Source organism: Octopus bimaculoides, chromosome 5 (genome assembly GCF_046866305.1).
Source record: "Octopus bimaculoides isolate indiv1 chromosome 5, ASM4686630v1, whole genome shotgun sequence".
In the NCBI taxonomy this organism is placed as follows: Eukaryota; Metazoa; Mollusca; class Cephalopoda; order Octopoda; family Octopodidae; genus Octopus; species Octopus bimaculoides.
The window spans coordinates 97,050,349-97,065,690 of NC_142932.1; the positions used below are offsets into that span (position 1 = coordinate 97,050,349).

Sequence of the window (15,342 nt, forward strand, 5' to 3'; positions counted from 1 at the left end):
ACACACAAACTCAGCATGAGCGATATACTTTTATAGGGAGTGAGCAAGAGTGTGGTAAAAATGTGTGTAGAGAGGGAAAATTTATCGTGAGAAAAGTGAAAAATGAAAGGGAGAGAGAGAGAGAGAGAGAGAGAGAGAGAAAAGAGAAAGATCTTTTCTGTTGTCACAGATTTTGAAATTGTAAAATTAAGTGAAAATTCTCAAATTTGGTATATTGATGTACTTTTCATGCTGAGTCCAAGTTTGTGATTCATGTATTCCAGAAAAATGTTACAGAGGTTTAAAGTTTGATCAATTTCATCCAATCAAAAAAACAGGATTTGTGCGTAATAGTTGACATTAGAAGATGAGGTTAATATGTGTACAAAGAGAGTGAATGTCAAAGAATTTGGTAAATATCTATAGATCCATTGGTGGTGAAAGATAGTGACAATATAAAAGTTAAGTTATTTGTCATAGAAAATTATATTATTTATGGATAGCCTTTTCTTTAGGAAGCAGATTTCAAAAATCAAATTCTTTTTTCTTGAGGATACACTGTTTCCAAAAAAAGTTGGAAACGGTGTATCCTCAAGAAAAAAGAATTTGATTTTTGAAATCTGCTTCCTAAAGAAAAGGCTATCCATAAATAATATAATTTTCTATGACAAATAACTTAACTTTTATATTGTCACTATCTTTCACCACCAATGGATCTATGCTGTGCGTGAGAAGACCCGGCAAGCCAAGTAAGATCGTTGCCAGTGCCCCTGGACTGGTTCTTGTGCGGGTGGCACATGAGATGCACCATTTTGAGCGTGGCCGTTGCCAGTACCGCCTGACTGGCTCCCGTAGGATTTTCGAGCAAGATCGTTGCCAGTGCCCCTGGACTGGCTTGTGCGGGTGACACATAAAAGCACCCACTACACTCTCTGAGTGGTTGGCGTTAGGAAGGGCATCCAGCTGTAGAAACTCTGCCAAATCAGACTGGAGCCTGGTGTTGCCATCCGGTTTCACCAGTCCTCAGTCAAATCGTCCAACCCATGCTAGCATGGAAAGCGGACGTTAAACGATGATGATGATGATGATGATATATATATATATATATATATATATATATATATATATATATACATATATATATGTATATATATCATCATCATCATTTAACGTCCGCTTCCATGCTAGCATGGGTTGGACGATTTGACTGGGGACTGGCAAACCGGATGGCTACACCAGACTCCAATCTTATTTGACAGAGTTTCTACAGCTGGATGCCCTTCCTAACGCCAACCACTCCAAGAGTGTAGTGGATGCTTTTTACGTGCCACCAGCACGAGAGCCAGTCTGGCAGTACTGGCAGCGGCCACACTCAAATGGTGTATTTCACGTGCCACCTGCACAGGGGTCAGTCCCATCTTTTGTTCACATGCCAACGGTACACAAATGCCAGTAAGGTGAAGCTGGAAACGATCACGCTCAAATGGTACTTTTTACGTGCCACCAGCATGAGAGTGAGACCACTGCTCTGGCAGTGATCCCGCTTGGATGGTGCTGTTAGTGCTCCACTGGCACAGGTGCCAGTCATCAAATTTGGTTCAGTTTCGATCTCACTTGCTCCAACAGGTCTTCGCAAGCTGAGTTTAGTGTCCAATACTTTTCTCTCACACTGACATTACACATCCATCAGAGCATACTGGCTTCATTCCTTGTGAGCTTACGCATGTCCTCAACAGTCACAGCCCATGTTTCACTGCTATGTAGCATGGCTGTTCGTACACATGCGTTATACAGTCTGTCTTTTACTCTGAGCGAGAGGCCCTTTGTCACCAGCAGAGGTAAGAGCTCTCTGAACTTTGCCCAGGCTATTCTTATTCTAGCAGCTACACTTTCAGTGCACCCTCCTCCGCTACTGACTTGGTCACCTAGATAGCGGAAGCTATCAACTACTTCTAGTTTTTCTCCTTGGAATGTGGCAGAAGTTGTTCTCTGCACATTTTCAGTGTTTATTGCTCCTGAGCTACTGCCACATACAAAAACTATCTTGCTAGTTAGCCTTCCTTTGATATTGCTGCACCTCTTATGTGTCCATAGCTTACACTGGGTACATCTTATAGAGTTTCTACCTATGCCTTTTCTACAGATCAAGCAGGGCCATCTACCTGAAGGGGTTTGTGGTTTGTCTGCCTTTCTACTTATTAGGACTTTGGTTTTAGCTAGGTTGACTCTATGGCCCTTCGATTCTAGTCCTTGCTTCCATACCTGAAACTTCTCCTTGAGTTCTGATAGTGACTCAGTAATTAGAGCAAGGTCATCAGCATAGAGGAGCTCTAAGGGGCATCCTCTCTTGAATTCCTGTGTTATTGCCTGGAGGACTATGATAAATAGGAGGGGGCTGAGGACTGAACCTTGGTGGACCCCTACCTCTACCCGGAATTCTTCACTGTACTCGTTGCCAACCCTCAACTTACTGACAGCATCCCTGAACATGGCTCACACAGCTCTCACTAACCATTCATCTATCCCTAGTTTCCTCATGGACCACCAGATAAGGGATTGGGGGACCTTGTCAAAGGCTTTCTCCATGTCAACGAAAGCCAGGTACAGAGGTTTATCTTTGGCTAGGTATTTCTCCTGCAGCTGTCTTACCAGAAATATAGCATCAGGGATACTTTTCCCTGGCATGAACCCAAACTGCATCTCATCTAAACTGACTCTCTCCCTGATTAGTTGGGCTATGAGCCTCTCTGTGACCTTCATTACCTGATCCAACAACTTGATACTTCTGTAATTGTTTGTGCCTAGAGCGTCACCTTTACCTTTGTAGCAGTTGACTATGGTGCTGCTACACCAGTTATTGGGTATGACTCATTCGTGTATCACCTGCTTAACTATACATGTGACTAGGCTTTAGCCGACTGCCAGATATTTTGAGCATCTCTGCAGTGATTTCTGAAGGGCCGGGGGCTTTCCCTGTCTTCATGCTCTTGATTGCTTTATCTACCAAGGTACTGTCAATTAGGATATATATATTGTAATGGGGGCCGGTTTATGGGGTTGCCCTGGGCTTCTCACTCATAAGGGGTTTAGCCTTACAGCGTATCTTCAGACCCCAAACACTACTGGCCTAAGACCCCTTCAAAATGTGGAGAGGGAAATGCCTCTATAAAAGTAAACACTAGGTGATTATCTCCCTTCGCTATCAGTCATCAAGCTTCGGCTATGCTGCCACGAAAGAACCACTAAGGTAACCGATTGTCTCCATTCAGCCTTGGCTATTGGCCTCCGGCTGTAGTGTCACCTTGCGGATTCAGCTGCTCTACATCTTAGAGTGTGCTTCTCCCCTAGATTTATGTATTTCTACAAATTATATGGTTGGTACACTCTCTGAGTGGTTGGCGTTAGGAAGGGCATCCAGCTGTAGAAACTCTGCCAAATCAGACTGGAGCCTGGTGTTGCCATCCGGTTTCACCAGTCCTCAGTCAAATCGTCCAACCCATGCTAGCATGGAAAGCGGACGTTAAACGATGATGATGATGATGATGATATATATATATAATATATATATATATATATATAATAACACAGATGGGTTGCAAGTTCACTACAGCTGTTTGAGACGTATTCTTTAATGATAAACAAGTGTTACATCATGCACCCCCCCCCCTGTTTTCATCAGGTGAATACATATATGAATTAACAATAAAAACTTCTTACAAAACAGGATATAGTGCCAGGTTGAATAATTTTGGTTCGTCAATAAAGAACACGTCTGAAACAGCTGTAGTGAACTGCACCCATTTGTGTTATTTATTCTCCACCTAACTCGGAACCTTCCATACGTTTGGATCTGATGTCTATAGTCGAAGTGGAATACGTGCAGTGAGTGTATCCCTGTATGACTTTGATGACACGTGTATTCAGTTACTTGTGAAGTATGCATAACTGCAAGGGTAAATTTGTATCTACTTAAAGAAGTACGTATGTTAGTATACATTGTTGGTACACAGGTGCACTATCCCTGACTCTACCTTGGTGCTTTTACTATTTAAATACCCGATTCTTTCGAATCCAGAAAATTTATATATATAATGTGTGTGTGTGTGTGATTGGCTTTATACAGTTTCTGTCAAATCCACTTACAAAACATTGGTTAGTCCATGACTGTAGCACTTGCTCAAGATATAATGCTGTGGGACTGATCCAGAAATTACATAGTCATGAAGCAAGCTTCTTAACCATACTCACATGCCTATATGTATAAGTGGAACAGACGGTCACCACTTCGAGTGCAAGTGTGAAGGGCCACCAATTTTCGTTTTGGCCTTATGTATGGCGAGAGAGAAATACAACGAATATTGTACCACAGATAAGCTTTATCGTGTGTTGACATTGAATAATTGAAGAATGGACGTTGCTGTTATTAAATACCTGAATTTGTAAATTAACAGGCCAACACCAAGAAGTTCAGTAATTCCAGGTTCAAGAGAGCAAAGTTCCAAAGTAAGGATCAAATAGAAGGATTAACGCCAGCCTTTACGTGGTCCTTCGACCTGCTCGAAATAGCAGCTAAATCTTCCTTAAACTATATATACTATAGTAAAAAAAAAAGTGATGGTCACGGATGAAACATTTGTCATGCATCTTTGTCGTTAAGAGTCGACCCGATGCTTAACGAAAATAGCAATAACTGTTAATGCAATTGAAGCTCTGAGTTTTAAAAACGTTATCACACAGTTAAGCTCGTGGCGATCTTTCGATTAAAGTAGGAAGTTTATCAAAATTCCCAGTTGATTTGTTAGGCAATTTCCGTAAAGAATTTTTATTTATTTTTATTTTCATGTCCGGTTGAAGCCGACATTTGCCCTTGAAGTTGGTGAGGGAAGTGAAAAGTGAAACACAGGCCCACACACACATTGATTTTCATGTCCATGAGTTGAATAGTGAAACACTCGTATGCACTTACATAAATATATATACATCTTTTTTGTATGTATTTGGGATTTTTTTGGGGTTTTATTTTTACATGAACACACTATATCGAGGGCGGAGATTCCGAATCTGCATTTCAAAATTTAAATTCGCCCCAACCGGAAGTCTGATAAGTTAGAAACAACAGCCAAACTGAGGACCAACTTTCTAAATACGAATTACCAAAAGAGAAAAAAAATTGTTTAAATGTCATTTTGTTGTGTTTGTGTGTGCAAAAAATCTAATTTTTACATACCTCCCTTAATTCCAAAAGATCCTCAACCACATGTTGGGTTATGTTCGTCATGAAACATTAGTAGAGAAAACACTTTAATTTCAGAGGGGTGTTTATTTATTTATTTTTACAGAATTTTTTTTTTTTCAGAATCATAATCTCTGTATTTTTCTACGTATTTCGCCCCATTTTTCTTTTAAAAGTGAAGGTGTAAGAAATTTATGCGGTGGGGGGTGGGGACTCAAATTTTGAAATGCAGATTTTTTTTGCAGATTCGGAATCTCCGCCCTCGATATAGTGTATTCCTGTAAAAAAAAAAAAAAATCGCAAAGTGATCTTGACCTCCGCCATATTTATGTAGGTGTATATGAAAGATAATTGGTGTGTGTGTGTGGGGGGGGGGGGCGTGTGTTTCACTTTTCACCTCCCTTACAGACTTCAGAGCAATTGTCGGCTTTAAACTGGACATGAAAACAAGAGTAAATAAATAAAAATTATTTACGAAAATTGCCGAACAAATCAACTGGAAATTTTGATAGACTTCCTACTTTAATCGAAAGATCGCCAAATTCGATAATTTCACGCCAATACTTATTGCTAGAGCTTTATCACTGTCTTATCCACACTCATTAAATCCACTTCAGAATCAAAACAAACATTGTGCTGTAATTCCAAACGAGATCAAACTATCGTATTTTAACAGAGAAATTTTTTTTTTCTATTAGTGTATCAGATTTTAAACCTTTTCCTTGGACAGCTTTTTTGTGTTTTATGAATCATTTTTGCGGAGAGACAGACTCCACGTTTTATTTTGTATCCCCCTATCTTTCTGTAATTGCATTTACAATTTAATATTTATTTTTTTCTTTTCATATACTTTGTGCGCATAACATAACATTTTCCTTTTAGCATACTTTCACATGTGTGCCCACCACCGGCTTTGTTATCTTGTAACTTCCAGAAACACGGATATTTTTCAATGCAGTTTCCTACAAATACGCTTCAGATGCTGTAGATTCAGATTATACCGGAATTTTGTGTGGGAAAAAAATCCGACGGTAGAGTGAGGAGTTTCGGAAAATTCACAGGCATTGGTTTTGTTTCCTCATAACTTTTGGTAAAATGGGTAATTTTACTGATATTTTCTACAAATACCTTTCAAAGTGTGTAAATTATGATTAAATCGTTATTTAATAAGCAAAAGTAAAATGGTGAACACGTACACATACATACTGACACGATTTTTTTCGAAATTTCAAGTTTCATTTTGTAGATATGTGACGTGTATCGGTATGTAGGTGTACGATTCCACCATTTTTGTTTATATATTAAATTCCTGCATAATCGTAATCTACACACTTTTAAAAGTATATTATAGAAAATTTCATTAAAATATACCTATTTTTCTGAAAGTTACTAGGAAACAAAATCAACTCGTGTGAATTTTCCAAAACTCCTCTCCCCAGTCACGAAGACTTTTTCACTACAAATTCTACACTCAGCTGTGGGGCCCTGGTATAAGAGTTCCAGTGTTTTGAGGAGTGTGGAATCACCTCTTAACCACTATTGTTCCCAAGTTTACTCTGATCTGGAGTAGTAGCACCTATTAGGGTCCCAGCATGTCGACTAAGCTGTGGTTTATCTTCTTTCATCAGACCCAGAACAGTGTCTGCTCCAGTATTTGGCTGCTGCCCAGGTCATGCACCCTCTTCGTCTGTTTGACATTTGACGGCAAGTTGTGTGTTTTGTGCTGCTATTAGCTACACAAAGGACAAAGCCAAATGGGCTAGCTGTAAAGGGGTCGCACTACATACTGTGGATGTGACAGCTCGCAGCAGCTTGTCTCCAACCCAGTTACCCTGAGTCACCTTGCCACTGGACCAGTCCCGGATAAGTGATGACTAATGGTAAAAGATTGCCTGCCTTTCTCATCACTAGAAACAAATCTTTGCACAAACTTTGATCCATTTCCTGAAAAAGCCAAGGGCAGGTTCTGCATATCTCTGGACAGCGTCACCTGAAGGATACCCTAGAATGATAACATTCTGCTCTAAGATTTCAATACCAGGGTCAAAGTCATCTCATTTGGCCTGATGTTATTGGTCATAGTGGTGTTGGGAAAATGAATGCCAGTGGCCATCATCTTCTCTCTGCTCCCAACATGGACTAGTCATTACCAGCGCAGTTTTCCAGCTCCCAACAGTCCTCGGTTTTCTGGATGCATCCTCAATCCAAATCCTGGTACCTTCTTGACTGTGTGATTGTTCAACAAAGGGATTATAAAGATGTCTGAGGGATGCTAAATTTTGAACAGACCACTGAACAATCAGATCTCTCCTTCATCTGACTCTGAGGCCTCCAATCCCAAAATCACAGCCCTTTCCTTATCTTGACATTGCTGCCCTCTCAAATTCTGAGAAACGTACTCAGCTTCAATGCAGAATTCAAGATTAGCTCCTACCTTACCCGGGTTTTCCAGTTGCTGAACTCACCAAAGAGGACATCAACAGCCTCTGGGATGCAATGTTCTACAAGACACTGCCAAGACAACCCTTGGGACAACTATACATCAAAACCCCAACTGGTTTGATGAATCAGCCAAGATCATACAACCTTTCCTATCTGAGAAAAACAAGCTCTATGATGCTGTTCTAACCAACCCAGGCTCTGTAGCCCTGCATCAAAAATGGAAGGATGTTTGTGTCATCAGGAATGTTCAAAACAATTGGTGGCTTTGAAAGGTGGAAGAAATTCAATGTTTTGCAAACGAGAACAAAACATGAATTCCCTGACTTGATTAAGAGAATCTTCAGCCCGTGCAGAGAGGTGACTGATCCAGTGAGATCATCTAAAGGCACCTTATTGAAAGAGAAAGGTGCAATACTTCATAGGTGGACCAAACATTTTCAAGAACTTCTGAATTGGATCAGCCCCACAGACTCCATGGCAGTTGAAGAGATTCCAAATTTTCCTGTCTTAATAGAATTTGACAACCCCATCAACACTTGATGAAGTCTAATTGGCCATCTGCAGTCTCAAAAGCAAGAAGTCTCCCAGTGATGATGGGATCCCAGGTGAGATTTACAAGTATGGTGGGCCTCACATACCATCTTCACTCTTTGTTTCTTCTGTTGGCAGGGGAAGACTATACCTGACAAGTGAAAACTCTTCAATATTGTCACAATCTACAAGCACAAAGGAGACTGTTCAGAGTGTGGCAACAGCAAGGGAATGTCTTTTCTGGATAACACCAGTGTTTTGCTATAGAAGAGATACATGGCTAGCCTGCATTACATAAGGGTGGGTGCAGGTTAGATGGAATGAGGGTAATGATGGTAGGTGATGAGGTATCGGAGCGGAGCGTACTTTCAAGATACAAGAATGTAAATATAGGGAATGTGGACAAAGAATAAGGAAGAGTGGATGGATAAGTTAGTTCATCAGAATGAGAGAGGATGGTAGTAGATTCTTAGAGAGGGGTGTAGAGCTAAATGTAATAAGTGGAACAAGGGTTAAGGTGTGGTCTGTAGCAAATAGGAGTGGTGGGGGTAAGGTGAAAGAATAAGTGTGGCTTAGGAAGGAGGAGATAGTAGAGAGGGAGATGGCTTTATGCCAGATGTTGTAAGGCTATAAGGAGCAGGTTCAGGTGTCTTGCTATGGAGGAGAAACATCACTTCCCAGCATTACATAAAAGTGGGAGTAAGTAGAAGGAAGATAAATATGGTGGTAAAAAGGTGTCAGAGTACTTACAAGGTATAAAAAGGTGAGTATAAGAGAGAATACAGAGAAGGAATGGGAAGGATGGGTGGGTAAATTCCTAAGTGTGAGAGGAAATTGACAGATCACGAGAGATGGGGTGAATATAGTGGATGATAAATGTCAGTATATGGTGGTGGGGGTGGAGAGCAGCAGTATGATAAACCTGTAGGTTGATAAGAAATTAAGTAGATGATATGTGGGGTGAGAGGGAGTAAGGGAATGTGCATTGTCAGAGATGGCTGTGAGAGATATGCAGGGGTGGCTATTGTGAATTTGTAGTCAACTTTAACATACCTCAGAAATTTTCGGTAAATTTAAATAAACCAAAATTAAGAAAGTGTGATTCAAAACAAATTGGTGGATCAGTCTTTAAAATTTTTGGAAAATTAGACACATTAATGGAAATTGATAAGAGAATTGAGGGTGTGAATATTTTGGTTGCTGTTCATTAAAAAAACCCACAATATCATGCTAGTATGGACTTGAATGTCAATAATTTAACAGTAATTTATGATTGAAGCTACAGGTCAATTTGAGATATTGAAAAATTTTAAGGTGTACATTCTTCTCAAAGGAAGTATCAATTCAAGCTATTTTGAGACAAGACCATTAGCAATATACATTAAACTATTAGTGAAGTGAAGCTAAGGTAACTAATTAATAAAAGTCTTTAAGAAGTTCCTGGGTCTTATCAGATGGGCATGTTTTCTATATGGAATTATGACAACTTGTGCTATCTTTTGGAGAGCAATTGAACATGTTAGGAATGAGATAATGTGACTGTTTATCAAATTGGTTGATGTATTGAGGCTAAAACTCTTGAAAACCTATATAGATAAGGTCATAAAAAAGGTTGTAATTATCAAATATGGTGATCAATTGTGAATGAGTATCACTATTATACAAGCGTTTTTGTTTCCAGTTTCCATGTAAAACATATCTGTCCATGGAGAAATAATACCTTGCTTGAAAGCAGTTGAAGGTTATCAACAGGAAGGGCATCCAGGCAAGAAAAGCCTGCCTTAGCAAATTCCATTTGAACTATGCGAGCATGGAAAAACAAACATTAAAATATGGTCATGATTTATTGAATAAGGGTTCTATTATAGCATTTTTAAGCAACATGCTTTTGAGTCATTGAACAATCTTTAACTCAGGAAAACTTCTTAGGCCATCTGCTTTGTGAGGCAAACACAATAATGTCTCCTGTAACTGCTGCACAGTTTGGTATTAGTGTAGAAGAAACAATAAACCAAAGCAAGATAGATTTATATCTCAAGCAAACAATAACACTTAAGGGTAAACTGAGAATACCACCTGGCAAAATTAAATAACACAATATTCATAGCAAGCAAAATACATAATCAATTCTGTAGGCTTTTAAATGATATTTCATACTCTATTAACTCTTTTGCATTTATACTGGCCATATCTAGCTCAAATATTCTGCCTGTTTTATGTTCAAACTGGTCAGATCCAACCTCTCACACCTAACCAATAAGGTCACTCTAAAATTAAACAATCACATCGTTGAGATCTCAAAGCTCAAAGATGATGTATGATTAATTCAAAACAGTGTGAATAAATAAGTATTACATTTGACAGAGTAATCTGAATGCTAAAGGATTAATATGGAGTGTGATTCAATAAAGGATTCTGGAACAAGCACAGTAAATGGTGTTAGATTAGTTCATCAATAAAGAAAGGAATGAAACCAATTTGTTTTCTGGGGATTAGATACTATTCTTAAGCTAATATTTTGTATGTATTCTGTGCTTACAAATGATTCATCTGTCTAAGTTTAAGGTAACTGCTTGGCTATTTAGTCGATAAAACTTCTGTGTGTAAAGAGAATTGCATGTGGATATGACTGTTTCTTTTACACTGATGTCTAAAATATATATAGATATAATATATACATCATGTAAAAAACATTTTTTTCAGGTGAATTAAAATTAATTTTAACATTTCTCTTTCGGCCAGCACTGAGATGTGAAGGTTAATGTGCATTCTATACTCTTTGTGTGAAAAATCCTAAATATTAAATTTGATTTTAATTATAAGTCACCAAAGAAAACGTTTTTTTACAGGTTGTAATTGATTTGCTCATCAATAAAAAATGCATCTGAAACAGCTGTAGAGAACCTCAGCCCATTTGCATTTTCATTTATATTACACCACACTTGGAACCTTCCCTGCATTGGATCTTGAGCCTACAGTGGACCACGGACTGCATGCTGGAATATACTCATGTGATTTTACGTATACATTGAGTGTACTTGGTCAATACTTGTGGATGTATGTGTGACTGGAAGGACAAATTCCTATATGCTCTAGTAAGTACATGAGTCTGTACACACTGTTGATATATGAGTATGCTGTCCTTGACTCTACCTTGGTGCCTTTGTTATTAAAATACCTTGATTCTATTGAATCTGGCAAATAATTATAACATTAACATATATATATATATATTTTTAATATATTGTATATAAATTTTATATCTATTTTTCTTTAGAGTTCCTGATTTTCCCAGCTGATACAATGTTAAAAACCAGTTTACGTTTCAAGTGTTTCCTTGGCACAGTTTTATATATTGTGCTTTGTGAAATTATTGTTTGTGCAGATAATGCACATAGACATCTTCATCAAGATGAACAGTTACACACTCCTGCAGAATCTAAGAATTCAGAAAACGTTAAACCAGAAGTAGATGAAGGCAAGTAGAATCTGTTAAATTTTAATTCATTATTTAAAAAAAAAAAAATTACCAAGTGAAAAAATTATTTAAAGACTACATCATCATCATACATTGTATTTTGATTCCACTGCACAGTATCTTGGCCAAGTGCCCTCTAATCAACCAATAATGTGTGGGTGGAATTTGGTAGCTAGAAACCTCTGCAGAAACCCTTCACACACTTGCACACTTTGAGTCAAAGACAATCCATGTAATGGAAACACCCCACCTCATTTGCTCCAAAGAAGACCAACTCAATAAGAATTTTATAAAATGTTGAAGTTAAATGACAATAAATTCCAAAGCATTCCAAATTTTCAGTGATCAAAGGAAAAAGTGATTTTTTCAATTGTTTAAATAATTATATTCTTGAATTAATTTCATTCCCTTAGTTGATATGACCATATACAATCATGTAGACCATGAAAAGGTCTGCTTTAATTTTACAGCTGAATCTAACATATCCTGATTTAGTTGTCAAACAATCAAAATAGGTGTGACTCTTATTTTACTTCAGAAATTCTGGAAGCAAACTGTCTTTGGATACATTGGATTATATGAATATTTCTCTTAAAACATGGGGACCAAACTTGAGAGGTATATTCTAATATGAATTGAACAAATGTATTAAAACATTTTGTAAAAAAACATTTTTTGTTATATGAATAGACGGTTTGTACTGGGTAACTGAGAGTACAAAATCTTAGCATCATCTGAGAAGTGGTTTTGCTAATATGTAGAAATATATAAATATGATATGAAATCAATGCTGTATACTCAGTGCAAGTAATTGGTATTTACCAATCCGACTGAGGTTCAGGATTTCAAATGCATAGGCATAGTCAGTTGTAGAAGCACTCATGATGGACGCAGTGACACACTGCAACAGTGATAAGAAACTTCCGGATGAGCAGTGCAGACATTACTTGCAGTGATGAGAAATGTATCATTTATTTCTATGTGTAACATGAACTTAGATTGTTTACACATGTATTGTAAAAGTTAGCAAGGACTACTGTATGTAAAATAGGATTCTACTTCATTGAGCTATGTTAAAAACAGTTGGTAAGAATTCGGATTGCAACACATGAAAAAAGATTTCCTTTGAAAATCAATCAACCCAGGATCAGAATGGAGAAACAAACGTCGGTTCATGATGAGAACACTTATATATTACCCTAGTATTTGGCATTCTTGTCAAGTGTTCTAAAAGAACATGAATGGCTAATTTGATGTGGTTGTAGTTAACTGCCAGGGAATTCAACAGATAATGCCATTGTTATTAGCACATTTGTGATAAAAGCATCTCATACTCAAAATAAGTGTTCATTTAGCTTTAAGTAGGTGTCCTAGATCGTGTGGCTTGTTATTGTAAGGAGTGGCAACACTGTAGTTTGTTGACTTGAAGTTCAATTCATTGTATAGAAAAAGTTATTTGTAACATTCCAGCATCCTATCCAGTGAAACATTTATCTCTCATCCACTTAACCCTATGAAAGTACCGTTGGGTATCCACTCTATGCATCCTTGTAGTCTATGGCAAAGAAAAGTTCTTTGGCATGGAAGTGGCAGTAGTTGATGAAAATATTTTGCTTTTTACATAGTCATATTACAATTTTCTTTTTGTTGATACGAAGATATAAATTCATAATTGTCTAACATAGATGTTGAATTTTATTTTTAAATAATTTTATTCATGTTTAGTGACTAGTTATATTTTGTTTTATATTAACGGTTGGCATTAAGAAGGGCATCCAGTCATAGAAACCATGCTAAATCAGACTGGAGTCTGGTGCAGCCTCTTAGCTTATCAGCCCTGGTCAAACCATCCAACTCATGCCAGCATGGACAAGGGATAGTAAATAATGATGATCTGATAATACATAGTGAAGATAGCCAAGATTGAGTATTGATATAAGTGTCTTAATATATTTATTTATATTATAGATCTAAATGTTTCAGTTATATGTGGTGATTAACTTTGCATGTCATTTCTCTACAGTCCTCAAAATAAATAGCAGTAAAGTTACTGGGATTCAGTTAACAAAAGCCATAAACATTGAAATCCTGGTTTGTTAAATCAATAAATTTAAGTGATGAAAGATTAAATACTAAATGCTTATTGATTATAACAAGTTAGATTTAATGATGTTCCAACATTATGAAATTACATTTGTTTTAAAAATCTATTTAATGTATTTTTTATGGGTTTTATATTTTCTTAGGTGAAAAACAAAACCAAAAATTTGAACAAAATACATTTTTTGAAGATAAAGAAGCTAATTTAAATACAATTCATGAACAAGATTCTCATAATAGTCATAATAACCCTCAAAATACAAAAGACTATGAAGATATTATTGCTCATCAGAACTCATTAGGCCAAAAAGATTTAGATCAACAAGAACCAGATCAACAAGAAATATCAGACCACCAGAACACAGCTGTTCATAAAGAATTTGAAATCTTTCAAGATTCCCAACTTCCCTTAGATAACCAAGAATTTCGTTCTGAGTTCAATCCAGACTCTGAAACACTGCATGAAACTGTAGTTAATCAACAAAATCAAGATACCAATGAAATTTCACGTAATATAGAAGGTTCTTTTTTTTATTTTTGTTGGATGTCTGTTGTTTTGTGCCATCATATATGAAAAGAAAGTTTATATAAATTATACTTTAAAAATAATGTGCTTGGTTAGGGAGAAGTTCTGAAGTCTTGGGTAAATCACAAATATACATTTATTGATAAAAAGCTCTCTCTCGCTGCTAGATAACCATGTACCTCCTCTTTAGCAAGACACTCGTTTCTGTCTCTCTGTCACACTCTAATGTTCCATCATCTGACACAAGAGCACCTCCTCCAATTCCCCCTCCCCTCTCAAAATTCCCTGTCTTGCAAGTTACTTGGTGACCCTTCCAGTGCTGGTGTCACATAAAAAGTATCCAGTCCACACTGTGAAGTAATTGGCATTTGGAAGGGCATCCAGCTGTAGAAACCATGCCAAAACTGATCTTGCCTGTACTGGTGCCACATAAAAAAGCACTCAGTCCACTCTGCAGGGTGGTTGGTGTTAGGAAGAGCATCTAACTGCAAAATCCATGCCAAAACAGATACAGTAGTCTGGTGTAGTCTTCTACTTGGTCAACTCCTGTCAAACCGTCCAACTCCTGCCAGCATTAAATGATGATGATGATATTTATGAACTCTTATGTTTATGAATTTTGGGTGATTCTTTCTAAATCAATTGTATATAAGTTGATATTTCTGTTGGGTTAATCACATTCACTGTAATAATCTAAAAAAGAAGAATTTTAGCAAAGGATTAAAATTTGTCTTAGAGAATGATTTGCTTAACCCTTTTGTTATTAGTCCACATAAAACTGTCTCTGATTCTATGATACAAACTTTGTGTTTTAAAGTGATCTAAATTAAACCTTCCATCAAAATTTTATGTTAATTTGTGTTCTAAACTCCAGCTTAATAGTGATAATTATTTTCCTAAATTCTTCATTATTTTCAAAATTAACTGAAACAAAGGCAGTGGATTTCAATAGAAATATGATAATGAAAAACTTTAGTTAAATCAGTTTCTGATTGAGGCACTTAAAAATTTCATTGTTTTGCATAAAACAATTTTCAACTTTGTTTGCAAATT

The 15,342-nt window shown here is 37.1% G+C and overlaps 1 protein-coding gene across 5 annotated transcripts in view; it reads left to right on the forward strand.

The window, feature by feature from the left end:
- LOC106882712 (protein sel-1 homolog 1) overlaps positions 1–15,342 on the forward strand; it is a 56,021-nt gene that overhangs the window by 7,297 nt on the left and 33,382 nt on the right. The window contains exons 1-4 of one of the 5 annotated variants that reach the window (XM_089352725.1): positions 6,147–8,259; positions 11,035–11,280; positions 11,463–11,663; positions 13,910–14,272. In XM_089352725.1, the coding sequence (XP_089208851.1) occupies positions 11,489–11,663; positions 13,910–14,272 (538 nt within the window). In that variant the 5' untranslated portion in view covers positions 6,147–8,259; positions 11,035–11,280; positions 11,463–11,488. Of the gene's footprint in view, positions 1–6,146; positions 8,260–11,034; positions 11,281–11,462; positions 11,664–13,909; positions 14,285–15,342 lie in introns of those variants that run through there. The other 4 variants (XM_014933476.3, XM_089352724.1, XM_014933475.3 and 1 more) reach the window with 4 other exon arrangements.